The sequence below is a fragment of the Cetorhinus maximus genome, chromosome 2 (genome assembly GCF_964194155.1).
Source record: "Cetorhinus maximus chromosome 2, sCetMax3.hap1.1, whole genome shotgun sequence".
NCBI lineage: Eukaryota > Metazoa > Chordata > Chondrichthyes > Lamniformes > Cetorhinidae > Cetorhinus > Cetorhinus maximus.
Genome location: NC_135880.1, coordinates 184,211,727 through 184,231,505, shown reverse-complemented (window position 1 = coordinate 184,231,505; position 19,779 = coordinate 184,211,727). Strand labels below are relative to the sequence as shown.

At 48.7% G+C, this 19,779-nt stretch overlaps 1 protein-coding gene across 2 annotated transcripts in view; it reads right to left on the bottom strand.

Annotated features, from left to right (window-relative positions):
* The window catches only part of LOC144668435 (ADAMTS-like protein 1), a 746,250-nt gene that overhangs the window by 382,965 nt on the left and 343,506 nt on the right, over positions 1–19,779 (bottom strand). For both annotated transcript variants that reach the window (XM_078530487.1, XM_078530496.1), the window contains one exon: positions 17,793–17,919. In XM_078530487.1, coding sequence (XP_078386613.1) covers positions 17,793–17,919 — 127 coding nt within the window. The remainder of the gene's footprint in view (positions 1–17,792; positions 17,920–19,779) is intronic.

The following is a 19,779-nucleotide window of genomic DNA, read 5'->3' as shown; positions in this document are numbered from 1 at the left end:
TGTGTGTGTGCTGTGTGTGTGTGGCTATGTGTGCAAGTGTGTGTATGTGTCTGTCTGTGTGTCCCGTGAGGAGACATGTCTTAAAAAAAAATTTTTTTTCTTTATTTAAATTTTAAAAAATCAAACTAATCTCCCTGAGGCAGCTCCGAGCCTCAGGGAGATTTCTGCGCTATTTCACGTGCATGCACGAAAGAGCGCAGGCCCCGAATCTCCCTCCTCCCCCTGTCCGCACAGGGAACGCTCAGCGCTTCCGGGTGTGCGTCCCGCTGGGCGGATCTCGATTGGTACGCCCGAGTAAAATGGCGGCACACAGCCGATCGTGGACGGCAATCGGCTGCGTGCGCGCCAGCGCCCGCTCCTGCCCAGCCCCCTTGACAGGGAGAAAATTCTCCCCTTGAGCATATTGTCTAGCCTGGCACGAAAGTCAAGCACTGAGGCAGTGCTGCACTGTCAGAGACGTCATTTAAGATGTTAGGGTAATTCAAAAGTCTGTAAAGTGCCTTTGAGCATTCTATAGTTTTAAAAGGCGTTGTATAAATGGAAGTTCTTTCTTTTGCAGGGTTTTGATTAGATAAATTGTGATTGGAAGAGAAGACCCTTCTTCATGCCTCGCCTGGAGTGCTCAACCCCCCGCACCCCCCTCCCCTACCCACCCCCCCATCCCCACCCGCTGCCACACCACCACCACTAAACCCTGCCCTGTGCTGATTGGGAGCTCTGGTCCCACAGGGCAGCCCGGGACCTGTTCCTGCCATTTACCTGTTGCAGGTGAGGAGTGTCTGGAGGTCCGATGTCCTGTGCTTCCCACTGGCTTCAAGTCACACAGGTTGGGAGGCAGCAGACAGGATTTTAATGAGACCCAGGAGTTTCAAACTCACACCAGAGCCATGAATGTCAGTCACACAAAGCCAAGTACCTTCAGAACTAAAACCCCTCTTATAATTACTCATCTAGTGTTGCTCTTTAAAGGTTGAAAAATAATTCTGTGAAAAAAGCAGACAAGCAACACTTGTAAACAATTGAAAGAGGTTCCAACAGAAACACTGACTGGCACTGGGAAGATTAAAAAAGTCTGGCCAAGGTTTGTAACAATAATTGAATCGCTTTCCTGATTATGCCATTACTATCTTAGATGAGGGGCTCGAATGACACTGTGAACGGAAGGATTTTGTTACAGTCACAACACGTCCCTGCCAAATGTTAGTTTACATAGCTTCCTCCTAGTTTAAATTTTATTTACAATGGCTTACGCAAGTGTGACGACTTTTGAACCAGGAGCAGTTCAGTGGGGAAAATTTTTCATTTCTTTAATAAGAACATAAGAACTAGGAGCAGGAGTCGGCAACTCAGCCCCTTGAGCCTGCCCCGCCATTCATTACGGTCATGGCTGATCTCATTTCGGCCTCAACTCCAATTTCCCGCCCTCTCCCCATAACCTTTCAACCCGTTACTAATTAAAAATCTGTCTATCGCCTCCTTAAATTTATTCAGCGTCCCGGCATCCACTGCACTCTGAGGTAGTGAATTCCACAGATTCACGACCCTTTGAGAAAAGCAATTCCTCCTCATCTCTAATTTAAATCTACCACCCCTTAGCCTAAAACTATGGCCTCTCATTCTAGAATGCCCCACAAGGGGAAATATCTGCTCCACATCTACTTTGAGGGTGAAGGTAATCAGTGCATAGATGCAGACATACAGAGAAAGCAGGCAGAGACAGGAAGTGAAACTCAGAGAATTGTTCCCTTTATTCTTTCATGGGATGTGGACATCACTGGCAGGGCCAACATTTGTTGTCCATCCCTAATTGCCCTTGAACTGAGTGGCTTGCTAGGTCATTTCAGGGGATGGTAAGAGTCAACCACACTGTTGTGGATCTGGAGTCACAAGTAGGCCAAACTTGGTAAGGATGGCAGATTTCCTTCCCTAAAGGACATTAGTGAACCAGATGGGATTTTATGACAATCAATGATAGTTTCATGGTCATCATTACTGAGGCCAGGTTTCAAATCCAGATTTATTAATTGAAATCAAATTCCACCAACTTCTGTGGTGGGAATTGAAGTCTTATCCACAAAGCATTAGCCTGGGCCTCTGGCTTATTAGTCCAGTGACATTACCACTATGCTACCATCTCCCCCTCTTCTCTTGAGAGGTGAAGCAGCAAATCACTCTTAGGAAGAGGTCAGTTTTTCTGTTTGGCAGAAGAGGAGGCAGAAACTCTTGGAGGTGCTGTGTGAACTGGCTAAAAAGGTCTAAAACCTGGAAATCTATGTGAATAGCTCAGAGACACTAAAGGGCTGGACATTTGAACCAGAAATGACCAAACCATGAATTGGGGTGTTATGGGTTGGTTGGTTGAAAAGAAGGTCTGGAATGCTACACAATTAGGACCATGTCCCCCGAGGGTGAGAGGGGTTGTAGAAGTGTACTTTGCTGATGATAATTGTACCTATGAAACTTGAAGGTGAAAGCTATTGTTAGATAGGGCTCCTGACCTACCTTGTGTGAATAAACAACAGCATATTGTGGAACTGTGTAGCTATATGGTGCCACATGTCTATGGGGAGTGATGCAGGTGCTCGTGGTTGGGTAAGACACATTTTTGTTGTATTAATTATTTAAAGTGAAATTTACCTTTTTATTTGAAGTATTATTTGCCTTTTAATTCATGCTTAATTTACATTGGTTCTGATTCGGGTTAAATTAAAAGTCGCAAAAATGGGAATCTTGTTGATAATTTCTTCATTTGGGGGTCATTCAGTAAATTTGATTATTTTTTTTACAGGTTCCCCATGGAGACCGTGAGACAAGATAAAACAAATTAATTCAGATAAGTAGTTTGTTCAGAGGGACTGGGGAGATTTAACATTCTTTACTTGTGTTCTGGACAAAGCATTAATTATTGGGGAATGGGGACCTATTCCCCAGTTGATCTCTCTAGGAGTGAACCAGTTTAACAGATTGGAACCTGGCAACTTCTAAGTGTGCAGCCTACAATCACCTCGCACGTACCGCTGTTCCAGATCTGAAAGTGATGGTTGGAGGGCACTGAAACATATCTACCCCACTTCTTAATAGCTGCATTTCTGTGGAATGGGGGAAAAGCGGGACAGAGGTGGGAGAGAGAACAAAGGGGAGAGAGGGATCAGGGGGGAAAGAGGGATAAGAGGGGAGAGAGGGAACGGAGGTAGAGAGGGGACAGGAGGGAGAGAGGGAACAGGAGGGAGAGAGGGAACAGGAGAGAGAGGGGGAACGAGGGAGAGAGAGGGAACATAGAACAGGAGGGAGAGAGGGAATGGGGAAGAGAGGGAACAGGAGGGAAAGAGGGAATGGGGGAGGGAGAGAATGGGGGAGAGGGGTAACTGGGGGAGAGGGGGAACGGGGGGAGAGGGGGGAACAGGGGGAGGGAGGGAACGAACGGGGGACGGAGGGAATGAACGGGGGAGAGAGAGAGAACGGGGGAGAGAGGGAATGGGGGGAGAGCAAGAATGGAGGGAAATGAGGACTGAGAGATGTGCATTGGTGCAATGGATGCTCCTCCTGGTGGCCCCTGACCAAGTCCTGATTGGCCAGCTGCAGCTCATCCTTTTAACAGTAATTTTGATTGGGCTTCACATCACCAGAGACTGACAGACTAAATAATTCCTTCACTGACTCACTGTCACCAATAAAACACTCAACTTCAATTTCGTGCGATCTCAGAGTTTTTACATTGATTTTCTAATTTATTGAAGTATGATTATATTTCCCCCTTACTCTAAGTGCCACATCCACCTCCTGGATATCCTGAGGTTATTAAAGGTGTAACTTTACCCTCTCTCACCAGACAGGATTGGATTGGCTTCCCAACTCACATTCATTTTGGCTGATTCAGTTGTGTCAGGGCAGCTGGATTAGATGAAAGTGACCCTTCCCCCATCCACTATACTGTCAGTCTCAGTTTGGGACTGAGTTGGACCAGACACGATGGCACATTCTCCTCCCTCACGCTGTTTCGTGAATTCATTGAGTTTTGACAATAATCAGCCCCTTTCATGTTTATTTTCTAATTGCAGCCCACAAACTGGTCATTAATAGTCAGAACACGTTGCATTGGGAATACAACTCTCAACAATTAAAATGTCATACCCGAGTTTGAGATGGAGATTAGCCCAAGAACAGGGCTGGTCACTGTAGTAGCACCTTCTGGAACACGTGCTTGTTGGGTCAATATCATACAGGGTGTGGTACCCAGTCACACAAAACAGGAGGCATGCTGGGTACTGATGGAGGTTTGGCCTCAAATCCCCCAATAAACCGATGTGAGATTTTACATCCAATGACTCCCTGCGTGAAAGTGCCTGTTTGTGTACAGCAGCTGAAGATATTATTGAACTCCACTGCAATGCCTGCTACGGAAAAATGTCTTGTTAACTGTCATCCACGAAGAATGGCCACAACTGGGGGAGGATTCTGAGGCCAGAATTTTCTGGGTGTCATTGGACGTCATGGTGGGCGGGGGGTTGTTGGGGGTGGGGGGAGCACAATACGGTGAGAAGGCCAAAAATCGCTTTCTGGCTGTCATGAAACCAGTTTGCGATGGTCCACTCCACCAGTCAATGGAGGGCCACGTTTCCCATTGCTGCACAATGCAACCTAATTTCAATGCTTTAGCATCGCATTATAAGCTCTTCTTACTGGAATCATCGCACTGTGCTGGATCATCCGGGCAAGTCAGTGTGATTGCACACCAACATATTTCACAACCTGGTGAGCTGCACTTCGCTCGGGATTTAACTTTTGCCTTTCTTGCTTCGGGCAGCACTCGTGGTCATCAGCGCCAGGCTTCACAGACAGCACCACATCACTTTCAGGGGGGCTCACGGGCAGGTCTCTACCTACCAGACCAGCTGTAAGGAGTGGCTTTTCACTGGCTGCAGGGCTAGGGTTTGCTTGGGGAAAGGGGGGAAGTGGCCTCAAGCAGGGGAAGAGGCTGCAGGGTGAGGGCTATACTGGGGAAGGAGGGTATCCCAGGGTGTGTGTGAGGGGGCACATGTTGAGCTGCAAAAGTGGCCTCAAGATGGTGAGGGATGAGGAGGCATTCTCCAGAGGAGATGAGGCTAGATGGAGATGTGAGGGTGCGTGAGAGAGCGAGTGGCGAGTGAGATGCCAGTGAATGTGTGATGTCCTTGTGAATGTGTGAGTTTAGAGTGATGAGATGGTTGTCTTACCCTGGGGGCACAGATAAGATCATTCATCTGCCAGGGTAGAGGACATTACAGCAGGCCTCCGCAGCATCCAGAACGCACCTTAGGGATGCGTCACTGAATTGGGGGCTGCACTCTTCTTGGTTTTTGGGGCCATGTCTTCACCGGAGCAGTCCTGGGCTGCAGGCATTGAGTGCGCGGCTGCAGTTTAAACATGGCGCTCGGTGTGAGGAAGCGGTAAGGTAACGGCCTGCCAGCGAGACGGCGTGTTTCCTGTTGCTGCATAATTAACCAAAGGGACGAAATGGCACAAAACCCGCCACTCGGGTATAATGACACTTTTCCCATCCACTACCACACTTTGTGCCATTCCAGGACAATTCCACCCTGAGGTTTGTCAATATCCATGGGATCCTAACCTATCATCAGCCCTGGGAGAGGATAGACCAAAGAGAAAAATACAAAGATAAAGGAATGATTCCCAAAATTAGGAAAAGGTGGACTGGAATTACTGAAACATTTTCAGATAGAATAGGTGGAATTTTACAGCCCATCCTGCCTGCAGGATTCTCCGGTCCCGCCAAAGCCAATGGGCTTTGGAACAGCTCACTGCACTTTCCGGTCCCAGCCCCGCCCCCACCCCAATTGGGCCATAAGATTCCGCCCAATATGTGTTTTATGTTTCCAAATTCTTAGAGATTGATTCCTCTGTTGATAAATTACTATTGATAAAAAATAATTCAATGTTCTTGCTATCAACTATCACATGCAGCCTAATCTAAATGTGATGCAGATAAGCACTGATCCAAGCAAGGAAGCAGCTCTGGTGTAAAAACCTAATGTTGAAACACAGGGTTTGAGGTTAGAAAGAGGTTTCACTGTCAGGGCTGACGGCCTGAAGGTGCTGGGGATATGGTTCGGAGGGACCGGGGCATGCGTTAGAAACTGGAAGGAGCGAGTGGCTATGGTGAAAAGGAAACTGGGCATGTGGGAGCGACGCTCCCTCTCCATTGCGGGTAAGAACCTGGTCATCAGGTGTGAGATACTCTCGCTGTTGCTGTACGTGGCGCAGGTCTGGCCCATTCCAGACTCCTGCGCGATGGCGATCACTCGAGCCATCTTCCGCTTTATCTGGAGGTCGAAAATGGATCGTGTCCGCAGGGACGCGATGTACAAGCCTCTAGATAAAGGGGGGAAAAACGTGCCCAACATCGCCCTCATACTGATGGCCACCTTTGTGTGTGGCTGCATCAAGCGGTGCGTAGACCCTCAGTACGCAAACACCAAGTGTCACTACGTGCTGAGGTTCTACCTGTCCCCGGTGTTGCGAAGGATGGGTCTGGCCACGCTGCCGCGGAACGCTCCAAGTAGTTGGACCGTGCCGTACCACCTGTCCCTGGTGGAAAAATTTATGCAGAAAAACACCTTTGACCACAAGTCCATCAGGCAGTGGTCAGCACGCAACGTCCTAGAGGCCCTGAGGGAAAAGGAGAGGGTGGACCCTGTGGGATGGTTCCCCGAGCAGACTGTCAAAGTCATTTGGCAGAATGCCTCATCGCCAGAACTTTCCAACAAGCACCAAGACGTAGCTTGGCTGGTGGTGAGAAAGGCCCTCCCCGTCAGATCCTTCCTACACGCCAGGAGTCTCACCCCCTCTGCACGTTGCCCTCGAGGTGGCTGTGGTGGGGAAGAGACCGTTGTTCACCTCCTTGTGGATTGTGCCTTTGCAAAGAAAGTCTGGAGAGAGATGCAGTGGTTGCTGTCGAGGTTCATCCCGAGCAGTTCTGTGACACAGGACTCTGTGCTCTACGGGCTGTTCCCAGGGACACACACCGAGACAAACATCAACTGCAGCTGGAGGATCATCAACTCGGTGAAAGACGCGCTTTGGTCTGCCCGAAACTTGTTGGTCTTCCAGCACAAAGAGTTGTCCCCGACCGATTGTTGCGGACTGGCACAATCCAAAGTCCAGGACTACGTGCTGAGGGACGCACTGAAGCTTGGGGCAGCTGCCGCGAAGGCGCAATGGGGAAGGGTCGCTGTCTAAGACCTTTCTACCACAGCGCACCGAGAGACTGGGAACTGTTTAGAGCCCCTCGGGCTGTACAGATCAAAATGAAAGGCTGTAAATGATTGTAATATTGTTTGTACTGATGCACCTGGTGATACATTTTGTAAAAGTTTAACCTGGATTGTACCCTTGTAATGTTGTTTTTGAAATGGTTTGGAATGTGATTGAAGATATTTTATGAATAAAGTATATTTTTACAAAAAAAAAAGAGGTTTCCTGTTACACAGGAATGGCACCAGACAAAAGACTGCAAACAGGCCAAGTGCTGCAACCTGTGTGGCGAGGCAGGTCACCTCTACAGGACCTGCCCCAAACGCTGCCGTACTTACGCACAGGCAGCCAAAGCCGACGAGGGGGAAGCAGAAGAAATGTTTCGTGTCACTCCAACCACCAAGGCCCCCAGGGAGCTCAACGGGACAAAGGAGGACACAGAGAGAGACAAGGTGGAGAAAGAGATTGAGGCAACAGAGAGCCAATCAACAGCACTACCCCCTAAACCTCCCAGTCCTCAGGACAGCGAATCAATGGAGGAGGAGGCAGCAGTGGAAAAGCAGCAGGGGGAGTGGCGGACGGTGAAGAACAACAAAAGTAAGAAGGAGCGAAGAAGAAGCAAAGGCATTTCCCAGAGAAGCGGCAAGAGGCGTCTCCCATCCGACATGGATGACAAGGGCAGCAGCTCTTCGGATGATGAAGTGCCAGAGCGGCACCGACAGAAGAGACGGCAAAGCTCCAGGGCGTTGGAGGACGAGACACCCGAGCTCCAAAAAATTGGAGACAACAAGGAGACCAGCGCACCCCAACTTTGCCTGCAACCTGAGGAGGCCAGTGCACCACAGCCCCTGGAATCTGGGAGCAGTGAGGCAATCATCGCACCCCAGCTCCAGGAAGCCGGGAACAGCAACACCCCAGAGGGGGTGAGTTTTGGAGAAGCTTCTCCAGCAAAGGTCATCTCAAAACCCGCTCTCTACGTGAACCTCCAGATGCCACCTGAGCAGAACACTGCCAAGGAGATCTACCTCAGCCCATCCAAAGTGAAGGAATTTGAGCTCACTACGGGTATGAAGGAGCAGACTAAAGGTCTGGGACTCTCAGAGACAGTGGGTTTGGTAGGAGAATAAATGCTTTAAAATGGGTTTAAAGATTGTATCCATAAATGTGCGTAGCATTAAATCTACTACGCGATGTGTTGCGACCTTGGACTACCTAGCCAAGGTCAAAGCTGACCTGTTGTTTCTGCAGGAGTGTGCGATACCGCACCTCAGCTCCTACAGGCAATGGTCACGATGGTGGTCCCATGGGCCATCGATCTGGTCGGGCGGAAACGACTCTCGTTCCTCCGGCCTGGGTATTCTGCTGCGGGGAGGCAACTTCACCGTCTCCGAGGTTAAGGAGGTGGTGGGCGGGCGACTCCTCATAGCAGACGTAATGTACAAGAACGCTCCACTCCGGTTAATTAACGTGTACGCCCCATCACAAGGGGCCGAGCGGCTGGCGGTTTTTCAGCAGCTCCCACTGCTGCTGGCGACCTCCAGGCCGGTCATTCTGGGCGGTGACTTCAACTGCATCATCGATGCGGCTGGACGATCCGGCAGGGCCGGCAGCAGATTGGACGCTACGTCCAGATCCCTGATGGAAACAGTTAAGGATGCCAAGCTGCACGACGTCTTCAGCAACCCTGCAGACGGAGCGCAGTGTAGATACACCTGGTCGCGGCCAGACGGGTCCATTCGTTCCAGGATAGACTTCCTGTTTGAGTCCCATGCATTCGCAGTCAGATCCATCGATGTCAAGCCGGTGTTCTTCTCTGACCACTGCCTCCTACTGGCGGACTGCCACTTGGAGAAGGACCTGAGGGTGGGCAGGGGGGCATGGAAGCTAAATGTGCAACTGCTGACCCCAGAGAACATTGAGGAGTTCAAGAGGGATTACAAAGGTTGGAGAACCGTGAAACCCCTCTTTGAGTCCCTGACACACTGGTGGGAAGCGATCAAGGGAAACATCAAGAGGTTTTTCATCCTCAAAGGCACCCAGAAAGCTAGAAAGGAACAGAGGGAAATGTCCCGACTCCAGAAAAAGATGCAGAATCTGCTCCGGCTGCAGTCGATGGGGGTCGATGTCAAGGAGGAGCTCCAAGAGGTGAAGAGCCAGCAAGCCTCGCACTTTGCCTCGGAGGCCTCCAAGATCATCTTCCGTTCCAGAGTCCGCTCCGTGGAGCAGGATGAGAGGTGCTCACGTTTCTTCTTCCAAAAGGTACACAGAGAGAGCTCTGTGATCAGCAGCCTGAAGGAAGAAGACGGCTCAGTAAAGTCATCACGGTCCGACATTTTGAGGATCAGCAAATCCTTTTATGCCGGATTGTATGACGTGAAGCCCACGGACAGCACGGCCTCCCAGTCCGTCCTGTCCTCTATCACGGAGGTCTTAGACGACAGTACGCGGGAGAGCCTGGACAAACCGCTAACTCCTGACGAACTGACTAAGGCCCTTGAGTCCTTCGAGAAGAGTAAAACTCCCGGAAGCGACGGCTTGCCGGCGAAGTTGTATTCGGCTCTGTGGGACTTGATCGGCCCAGACCTGCTAGGAGTGTACGAGAGTATGCTCCTGGCCGGTAGTATGTCAGAATCCATGAGGAAAGGCATCATCACCCTCATCTACAAGCACAAGGGGGAAAGGGAGGAAATTAGAAATTGGCGACCCATTTCACTGTTGAATGTGGACTATAAGATTCTGTCCAAGGTCATCGCCAATCGGGTCAAATCCGCTCTGGAATTGGTGATTCACCCTGACCAGACCTGCTCTGTGCCAGGCAGGAAGATCTCTGACAGCCTCGCGCTGCTCAGGGATACGATTGCCTATGTACAGGACAGGGGTGTGGATACCTGCCTCATCAGCTTGGATTAGGAGAAGGCCTTTGACAGAATATCGCACACCTACATGGGGGATGTGCTCTCCAAAATGGGGTTTGGGGAGGGAATTCGAAATTGGATCCAACTGCTCTACACTAACATCAGTAGCGCAGTCTCAATCAATGGGTGGGAAACAGATAGCTTTCCGATTAAATCTGGAGTCAGGCAGGGCTGTCCTCTCTCGCCTGTTCTTTTCGTGTGTTGCATAGAACCCTTTGCCGAGTCCATCAGGAAGGATCCGGGCATAAGAGGAGTGACGATCCCAGGCAGTGGAGGCACTCAGGTAAAAGCCTCCCTGTACATGGACGACGTCGCCGTCTTCTGCTCGGATCCGCTGTCGGTGCGCAGACTGATGCACATCTGCGACCAGTTCGAACTGGCCTCGGGAGCCAAGGTAAATCGTGGGAAGAGCGAGGCCATGTTCTTTGGGAACTGGGCTGACCGATCCTTTGTCCCCTTCACTGTCAGGGCTGACGGCCTGAAGGTGCTGGGGATATGGTTCGGAGGGACCGGGGCATGCGTTAGAAACTGGAAGGAGCGAGTGGCTATGGTGAAAAGGAAACTGGGCATGTGGGAGCGACGCTCCCTCTCCATTGCGGGTAAGAACCTGGTCATCAGGTGTGAGGCACTCTCGCTGTTGCTGTACCTGCAGGTCTGGCCCATTCCAGACTCCTGCGCGATGGCGATCACTCGAGCCATCTTCCGCTTTATCTGGAGGTCGAAAATGGATCGTGTCCGCAGGGACGCGATGTACAAGCCTCTAGATAAAGGGGGGAAAAACGTGCCCAACATCGCCCTCATACTGATGGCCACCTTTGTGTGTGGCTGCATCAAGCGGTGCGTAGACCCTCAGTACGCAAACACCAAGTGTCACTACGTGCTGAGGTTCTACCTGTCCCCGGTGTTGCGAAGGATGGGTCTGGCCACGCTGCCGCGGAACGCTCCAAGTAGTTGGACCGTGCCGTACCACCTGTCCCTGGTGGAAAAATTTATGCAGAAAAACACCTTTGACCACAAGTCCATCAGGCAGTGGTCAGCACGCAACGTCCTAGAGGCCCTGAGGGAAAAGGAGAGGGTGGACCCTGTGGGATGGTTCCCCGAGCAGACTGTCAAAGTCATTTGGCAGAATGCCTCATCGCCAGAACTTTCCAACAAGCACCAAGACGTAGCTTGGCTGGTGGTGAGAAAGGCCCTCCCCGTCAGATCCTTCCTACACGCCAGGAGTCTCACCCCCTCTGCACGTTGCCCTCGAGGTGGCTGTGGTGGGGAAGAGACCGTTGTTCACCTCCTTGTGGATTGTGCCTTTGCAAAGAAAGTCTGGAGAGAGATGCAGTGGTTGCTGTCGAGGTTCATCCCGAGCAGTTCTGTGACACAGGACTCTGTGCTCTACGGGCTGTTCCCAGGGACACACACCGAGACAAAAATCAACTGCAGCTGGAGGATCATCAACTCGGTGAAAGAGGCGCTTTGGTCTGCCCGAAACTTGTTGGTCTTCCAGCACAAAGAGTTGTCCCCGACCGATTGTTGCGGACTGGCACAATCCAAAGTCCAGGACTACGTGCTGAGGGACGCACTAAAGCTTGGGGCAGCTGCCGCAAAGGCGCAATGGGGAAGGGTCGCTGTCTAAGACCTTTCTGCCACAGCGCACCGAGAGACTGGGAACTGTTTAGAGCCCCTCGGGCTGTACAGATCAAAATGAAAGGCTGTAAATGATTGTAATATTGTTTGTACTGATGCACCTGGTGATACATTTTGTAAAAGTTTAACCTGGATTGTACCCTTGTAATGGTGTTTTTGGAATGGTTTGGAATGTGATTGAAGATATTTTATGAATAAAGTATATTTTTGCAAAAAAAAAAGAAAGAGGTTTCCTGTTAAATTGCCCTGTGGCAGAACATTGTTTGAATTGAAAGCAACTGGACATAGGTCAGGGAAGAGTGTGTGTCTGTGTAGAGAAGGTCAATGCCAGTAAGGTGCTCAGCATTTCTTCATGAGCACGAGAAGCCCGACAGAGTGAACACAAAGGGTTCTGGGTGATTCTTATACGAGGGAATGTCAGATACTTGCCATCCCTGCTGAGGTCTCTGGCTTACAATTTGAGAGTGCAGTTCCTTCACTAGTTTGGTGTTGGTGCTGTTTCTGGAGTGGATTGGATAGGATTTAGACTTTCAGCTTGGCTCAGTTAGTATCACTCTCATTTCTGCGACAGAAGCTCATGGATTGAGGCTTTACCCATTGGATTTAAGCATTTAATTCAGGCTCTATTCTGGCTTTGCTGCATCACTAAATTGATGGCCTGCCTATCTTCTCAGGTGAAGTGAACTGGTCCCATTCAAAGAATAGTAGGGGAGTTGTCTCTTGTATCCTGACTAACACTTATCCCTCAATCAATACCATAAAACAATTCATTTGACCAATTACTTCACTGCTGTTCCTGGAATCTTGCTTTGCTTATGTTGACTGTTGCAGTTATAACTGTGACCCACTTAAAAAAAATAATTAACAGGTTGGGAAACATCATGGGTTCCATCGCATCCCATGATGAAAACACTTCACAAATTTCATCCTAGCCTTGAAGTCAAAACAGAAACGGCCACATCACCAATCAGGAATACTGGAGAAGCTCACTCAGGGTAGACACGTTTGAAGTCAATTGAGATTGGGTTCAACTTCTAGATTGGAGATTGTGGCCTGAGTTTTCACTACATCTTGGGAACTTTTTAAAAATGGCGGGCGGGTGTGGATTATGGGATTCCCGACCCCATTCCTAGACTGTCTGATTTTTGGGAGTGCCTTTAAAGGGTGCAGGCTGGTTTTTTTTTTTATTCATTCACGGGATGTGGGCTTCGCTGGCTGGGCCAGCATTTATTGCCCATTCCTAGTTGTCCTTGAGAAGGTGGTGGTGAGCTGCCTTCTCTGTGGTACAGGCACATCCACAGTGCTGTAAGGAAGGGAATTCCAGGATTTTGACTCAGCGACAGTGAAGGAACGGCGATATATTTCCAAGTCAGGATGGTGAGTGGCTTGGAGGGGAACTTCCAGGTGGTGGTGTTCCCATCTATCTGCTGCCCTTGTCCTTCTAGACGGTCGTGGTCATACATTTGGAAGGTGCTGTCTAAGGAGCCTTGGTGAATTCCTGCAGTGCATCTTGTAGATGGTACACACTGCTGCTACTGTGTGTCAGTGGTGGAGGGAGTGAATGTTGGAGGTGGTGGATGTGGTGCCAATAAATCAGGCTGCTTTGTCCTGGACAGTGTCAAGCTTCTTGAGTGTTGTGGGAGCTGTACTCATCCAGGCAAGTGGACAGTATTCCATCACACTCCTGACTTGTGCCTTGCAGATGGTGGACAGGCTTTGGGGAGTCAGGAGGTGAGTTACTCATCACACGATTCCTAGCCTCTGACCTGCTGTTGTAGCCATAGTATTTATGTGGCTAGTCCAGTTTAGTTTCTGGTCAATGGTAACCCCCAGGATGTTGATAGTGGGGGATTCAGTGATGGTAATGCCATTGAACGTCAAGGGGTGATGGTTGGATTCTCTCTTGTTGGGGATTGCCTGGCACTTGTGTGGCGTGAATGTTACTTGCTACATGTCAGCCCAAGCCTGGATATTGTCCAGGTCTTGCTGCATTTGGACATGGATTGCTTCAGTATCTGAGGAGTCGTGAATGGTGCTGAACATTGTGCAATCATCAGCGAACATCCCCACTTCTGACCTTATTATGGAAGGAAGGTCATTGATGGAGCAGCTGAAGTTGGTTGGGCTGAGGTTTGTGTCAAAAGCCACATCCAGCACTCCCGGACTGGCCGACTCCATTGTGGAGATAGGCATTTCCTACTCCTCTGCAATTTTCGTGGAGTCAGGCCAGGTTTGTAAAGAGTCAGGGTTCACGGCCCCTCAGGGAGTCATGAGCACTAGTCTGCATGAGGGGACCTTTTAAAAGGTGAGTTGTAAAGATCATCCTCATGCCCCATGCCCCTCCACCCCCCACCCCCCGCCATGACCCCCTCATACCCATGCCAAGCTTTGGAACCTCCAGGCCCATTTCTCTACTATACATTGTATAAAACCAATGGCCCCTACAGTGACAACAGGATGTGTTCACAAAATGCTTTTTAATGCATTCATTGAACACTTTCCACTATGTTAAAAAATTCCTTTCACCACAGCCCAAAAAAGTGTCACTCATCCAGACCCTTTAAAGTATCAATAAGAGAAACCACAGCCCTTGAAAGCACTTGACCTTGTGTAAATAAACATTGTGCTATTGACAACAGAGATCGGAGAGCAGTTGGATGTCTGGGCTTTCTCCTGAGGTGGGCAGGCTGAGCAGGGAATTTTCCCAACTCCCACTACATGCCTCTGTGATGAAAATCCAAGCCTCCGCGCTTTATCCTGAGGCTTCGCTGGGATTGCTGCTGCTGCTTGTAGTTACTCCTATCAGGAGATCTGCTGTCATATATCACACTCGTCTGTCTTGTGCCATCCTCACACATCCACTGTAGTTCGTCTGCAACCGCCCTGTGATATCCATCATATAACTATACCTAGGTCGACCCCTCTTTCTTCTGCCTTCCACTTTGTCCTCTTGGAGAGATCTCGATACCTTTTCAGCTTTAATAAATGGCCAAAATACTGACGTTTTCCTTTCTAGATGTCACTTTTTAAGAGTTCTTTTTGCCCTTGCTATTTCAAGCACTTTGCCATTGGTCTTATGGTCTGTATATGGAATTTTTAGCATACACCGTGGCAACCACATTTCAAAGGCTTCTGATAATTTCCACAGATCTTTATTATTTGTCCAGGTTTCTGAGGCAGACAGGAAAGTGGATGGAATGTAGCATCTTATGAGTCTTTTCCTTGTTACAAGCTTGAGTCTTCTTGTTGTTAACACATCCTTCATCTTCACAAAATTACTTCACACTATCTCTAACCTTCTTCTGACTTCAGCATCACATCTGCCATCTTGTTATTATTTGTCCCAAATAGACAAACTTATCCACTTGTTCCAGTGTGACACCATCCACTTCACCTTCACTCCAGCTTCTTCCCATGTATTCCTTCTCAACCACCATTGCTTTTGTCTTTTTGGTGTTCATGCTCAGTCCACATTCTAAACTTCTAGATTTTACTTGATCTACGATATTTTGTAGGGTCTCTTCTGATTCTGCGAGTAGCACTAGGTCATCAGCGTACCACAAGAGTGGCTCATTCTGCACAGGACATGCAAAGGACGCTTGACCTCTTCAACACCTCGTTTAAGAGGCTTGGCCTATCCTTAAACATCACCAAGACGAAGATCCTTCATTAACCTTCCCTGGGCCAGTTGAGCATCCCCCGCTCCATCCACATGGATGGGGTGGCTCTGGGGTGTGTGCAGTGCTTCCCTCATCCCGGCAGCCACCTCTCCCAAGTGAGCACCATCGATGAGGAAGTCCAACACTGAGCCAACTGTGCCAGCACTGCCTTCTTCAAGCTGTGCCAATGTGTCTTTGACAACAGAGACCTTTGCAATTCAACAAAGGTTCTGGTTTATAAGGCCGTTGTGTTGACCACCTTCCTGTACTGCAGCAAAACATGGTCTGTCTACCGATGCCACATTAAGATCCTTGAGAGCTTCCATCAGCTGAGCTTACATCAAATCCTGGGGATTAAATGGGAGGACGGCCAGACTAATGCAAGCATCCTCCATGAAGCTGCATCTACCGGCATTGAAACCCTGCTCCTGCTGAGCCAACTCCGATGGACGGGCCATTGTGTCCAGACGCCTGAAAGCGCCCTCTTCTCACAGTGCTCCATTGGCCAACACTCAAGGAGCGTCCAAAGGAAAAGGTATAAGGATACGCTCAAGGTCGCCCTAAAGCACGGAGACATTAACACCATTGACTGGGAGGTGAACGCTGCCAATCGCTTGGCATGGTACCACCTGATCCATCAAGGCAAACTTTGCAGCTCAGTGACATGACAGCGAGGCAGCAGCAGAGATAGGAGAAGCAAACCAATCTGGGGCTACAATTTCCACTCCCCTGAGCAACAACGTGCCCTCTCTGCAGAAGAACATGTGGATCCAGAGTTGGGCTCATCAGGCATCTGAAGTCTCACCAAGCCTGACAGACGTCATCCTCGATTTTGAGGGACCACCAACAACAAGTTTGTTATGTTCTTGCCTCCAATTTTTACCCCTGGAAGTACATCTAACTCTCTGAATATTTGTTGTAAATACAGATTGAATAATTTTGGTGATGGTACACAGCCTTGTCGTACTCCTCTCTTCGCTTGAAACATATCTGACTGTCCATCCTCTATCCTGATGCTCATTATTCGGTCCCAACATAGACTCTGGATAAATCTCACATCTTTACTGTCAATGTCACATTTCAGCATCACGTCTATTAGTTTTTGGTGATCAAACACAATCAAACGCTTCATTGTCTATGAAGCGTACATATAGTTATTTCAGGAGATGACCTGAATGTGGGGGGCATGATTTGGAAATTTGCAGATGACACAAAGATTGGCCGAGCAGTGGGTAGTGCAGAGGATAGCCAAAATCTCCAAAATGACATAGGTGGGTTGGTGGAGTGGGCGGTAAAGTGGCAGATGGATTTTAACATAGAGAAGTGTGAGGTCATACATTTAGGGAGGTCAAACAGTTACAGGGGTTACACAATAAATGGGAATATATGAAGAGGGGTAGATGAAGTGAGAGATCTTGGCATACAAGTGCCTGAAGGCAGCAGTTCAAGTAGACAAGGTTGTAAAGAAGGCATATGGAATGCTCTCCTTCATTGGCAGAGGAATAGAATATAAAAGTAGGGATATAATGTTGGAATTGTATAAAACACCGGTGAGGCCACAACTGGAGTATTGTGTGCAGTTCTGGTCACTACATTACAGGAAGGACGTAATAACTCTGGAGAGAGTGCAGAGGAGGTTTACAAGAATGTTGCCAAGGTTAGAAAAGTGTAGCTACGACGAGAGATTGGATAGGTTGGGGTTATTTTCCTTAGAACAAAGAAAGTTGAGAGGTGACTTGATTGAGGTGTAAAATCTTTTAAAAAGTACCTGGATCTGCACCTTTAAGTGCTGTAAGCTGCAGGGCTATGGGGCGGGTGCAGGAAGGTGGGATTAGAAAGGGCACTTGGGTGTCCTCGGGCTGGCATGGACAAGATGCGCCGAATGGCCTCCTTCTGTGCTGTAACGTTTCTATGGTTCTATGGAGATCTTTTTATTGCTGTTACCATGGACCTGATAAACAAGGTGCTGTTCTCTGCTAAGAGTTTTTCCCCCAACAGTCTGTGATAACACAGCAATCCTAGAAATCTGTGTTAATTGTAGATCAATCTGGGGCAAATTGTATTCAGGTGATGTGTATTAATTGGGGACTCAGCCGTTCTCATGCACATTGGAGCAGGCTGAAAGAGGGGTTTTTGGGTTTGAAGTAGATGTTATATAACATGTGTCTCTGTAATAGAAGCTTGTAAACTCATTAAGACTAGGCTCCAGTTCTATCCTTTACCAGCTGGCTATCAGAGCTCTAACCAACTGAATCCCATTGCAAGCCCAGTCAACAGATATTATTTGACTCCTGGTATTCAGGGAGATAATTTTACTAGCAATGCTTACATTTGTTTGATGATCCTTGAGATTTGTGTTGTCCTCGTACGAGTCTGCATGTGGAACCGTTCCCACTGCAGACTCCGCAGTTATCTTCCTTGGCATTGCTTCCCAGCTTGTGATCACAGCCAACAACCTGCCAAAAACAACATTGTGTAGGAGAGAGTTAGTACGGTTTGATATGTTCCATCTGCGCTGCTAAATGCAGTCACTTTTACAGTTACTTAGGCCAACATGACATCCCAGCAATATGTGCACATCCTAGAATAACGGCTAGACATTTCCCTCAAATGGATAAACTAGTTAACTTTATGGAGAATAATGTGGGAAAATGGGAGGCTGTCCAGGAAGAATAGAAAAGTAGAATATTATTTCAATGGGGAGAGTGCAGGGAAAACTGGGTCTCTTTGTACATGAATCACAAAAAGTCAGCATGCAGGTATAGCAAAGAATTAAAGAGGCAAAGAAGATGTCAGCCTTTATTGCAAGGGGTATGGAGTATAAATGTAGGGAAGTCTTGCTGCAAGTGTACATTGGTAAGCCCACACCTGGAGTACTGTCTGCAGTTTTGGTCACCTTACTTAAGGAGGGATAGATTTGCATTGGAGGCAAAGTAGAGAAGGTCCACTGGGCTGATACCTGGGATGAAGGGGTTTTATGAGGTAAGATTGAACAGGTTGGGCCTATACTCATTGGAGTTTAGAAGAAATGAAAGGTGATCATGTTGAAACATATATGGGCTGCATCTTCTGGTCAGTGAGCGGGGGAGCGGGACCCGCTTGCCGACATGTAAAATGACGCGGGATGACATCAGCCGTGTGTCCTGACGTCACCATGTCATTTAGATTTTCAGTTTGGCAGGTGCATAGCCGGGTCAGCTGCGCACCCACCAAACTGTCAATGGCCACTTAAGCCCTTTAAAAAAGTAATTGAACCAATTAATGGACCTGCCCGTCCAATCCTAAGGTTGGTGGGCAGGCAAAGAGCCCGGGCGGCCTTCAGAAAAAACATGAAACCTCATCCACGGGCAAGATAAGGTTTCATGAGGGATTTAAAATGTGCACAACAGGTTTAAATATAAGAAATTGACATGTCACATGAGGGGGCAGGTCAGGAATATTTTTTCCACCCTTCCACGGAATTTTTAAAACTTCCACCGATCTCCCTGAGGGGGATCTGTGCGGGATCTGTGTGCTCTTTCGCATGCATGCGTGAAAGAGCGCACTCCTGGCTGAGGGAATCACCCCCGCCCACACAGGGAGCGCTCAGCGCTTCCGAGCGGACGTCACGCTGGGCGGGCCTTAATTGGCCCACCCACGTAAAATGGCGTTGCGCTCCCAACCAGGGGCGCCAATCAGGAACTTGCCTGCCCGCGCCCGCTCCCGCACACCATTCCCCCCCCCCCAATGGGGGGAAAATGTTGCCCTTAAGATTCTGAGTGGGCTTGACAAGGTAGATGTTGAGAGGATGTTTCCCCTCATGGGGGAATCTAGAATTAGAGACACAGATTCAAAATAATGAGCATCCCATTTCAGATGGAGTTGAAGAGGAATTTTTTTCTCTCAGAGGGTCATCTTCCACAGAAAGCAGTGGAGGCTGGGTCGTTCAATATGTTCAAAACAGAGTTAGACAGATTTTGGTATACAACGAAGTCGAGGGTTTTGGGTCAGACAGGAAAGTGGAGTTGAGGCCACAATAAGATCAGCCGTGAACTTATTAAATGACGGAACAGGCTCGAGGGGCCAAGTGGCCTACTCCTGTTCCTATTACTTATGTACATAACCTGCAAATAATTAGTAATCAGGAGCACTTTATTTATTTGGCATTAAGAATAAATAATGACTTTAACAGCTATTGGTAAGAGTGATACTCTTTCGAGTTATCAACAGTCACAGATTGCAACTCTTTTCGAGTACAATCACAGTTCTTGGTTTCCGGGAGTGGGACATGAACCCACAACCCTCTGATTCAAAGGCGAGGGTGCTATGAACTGAGT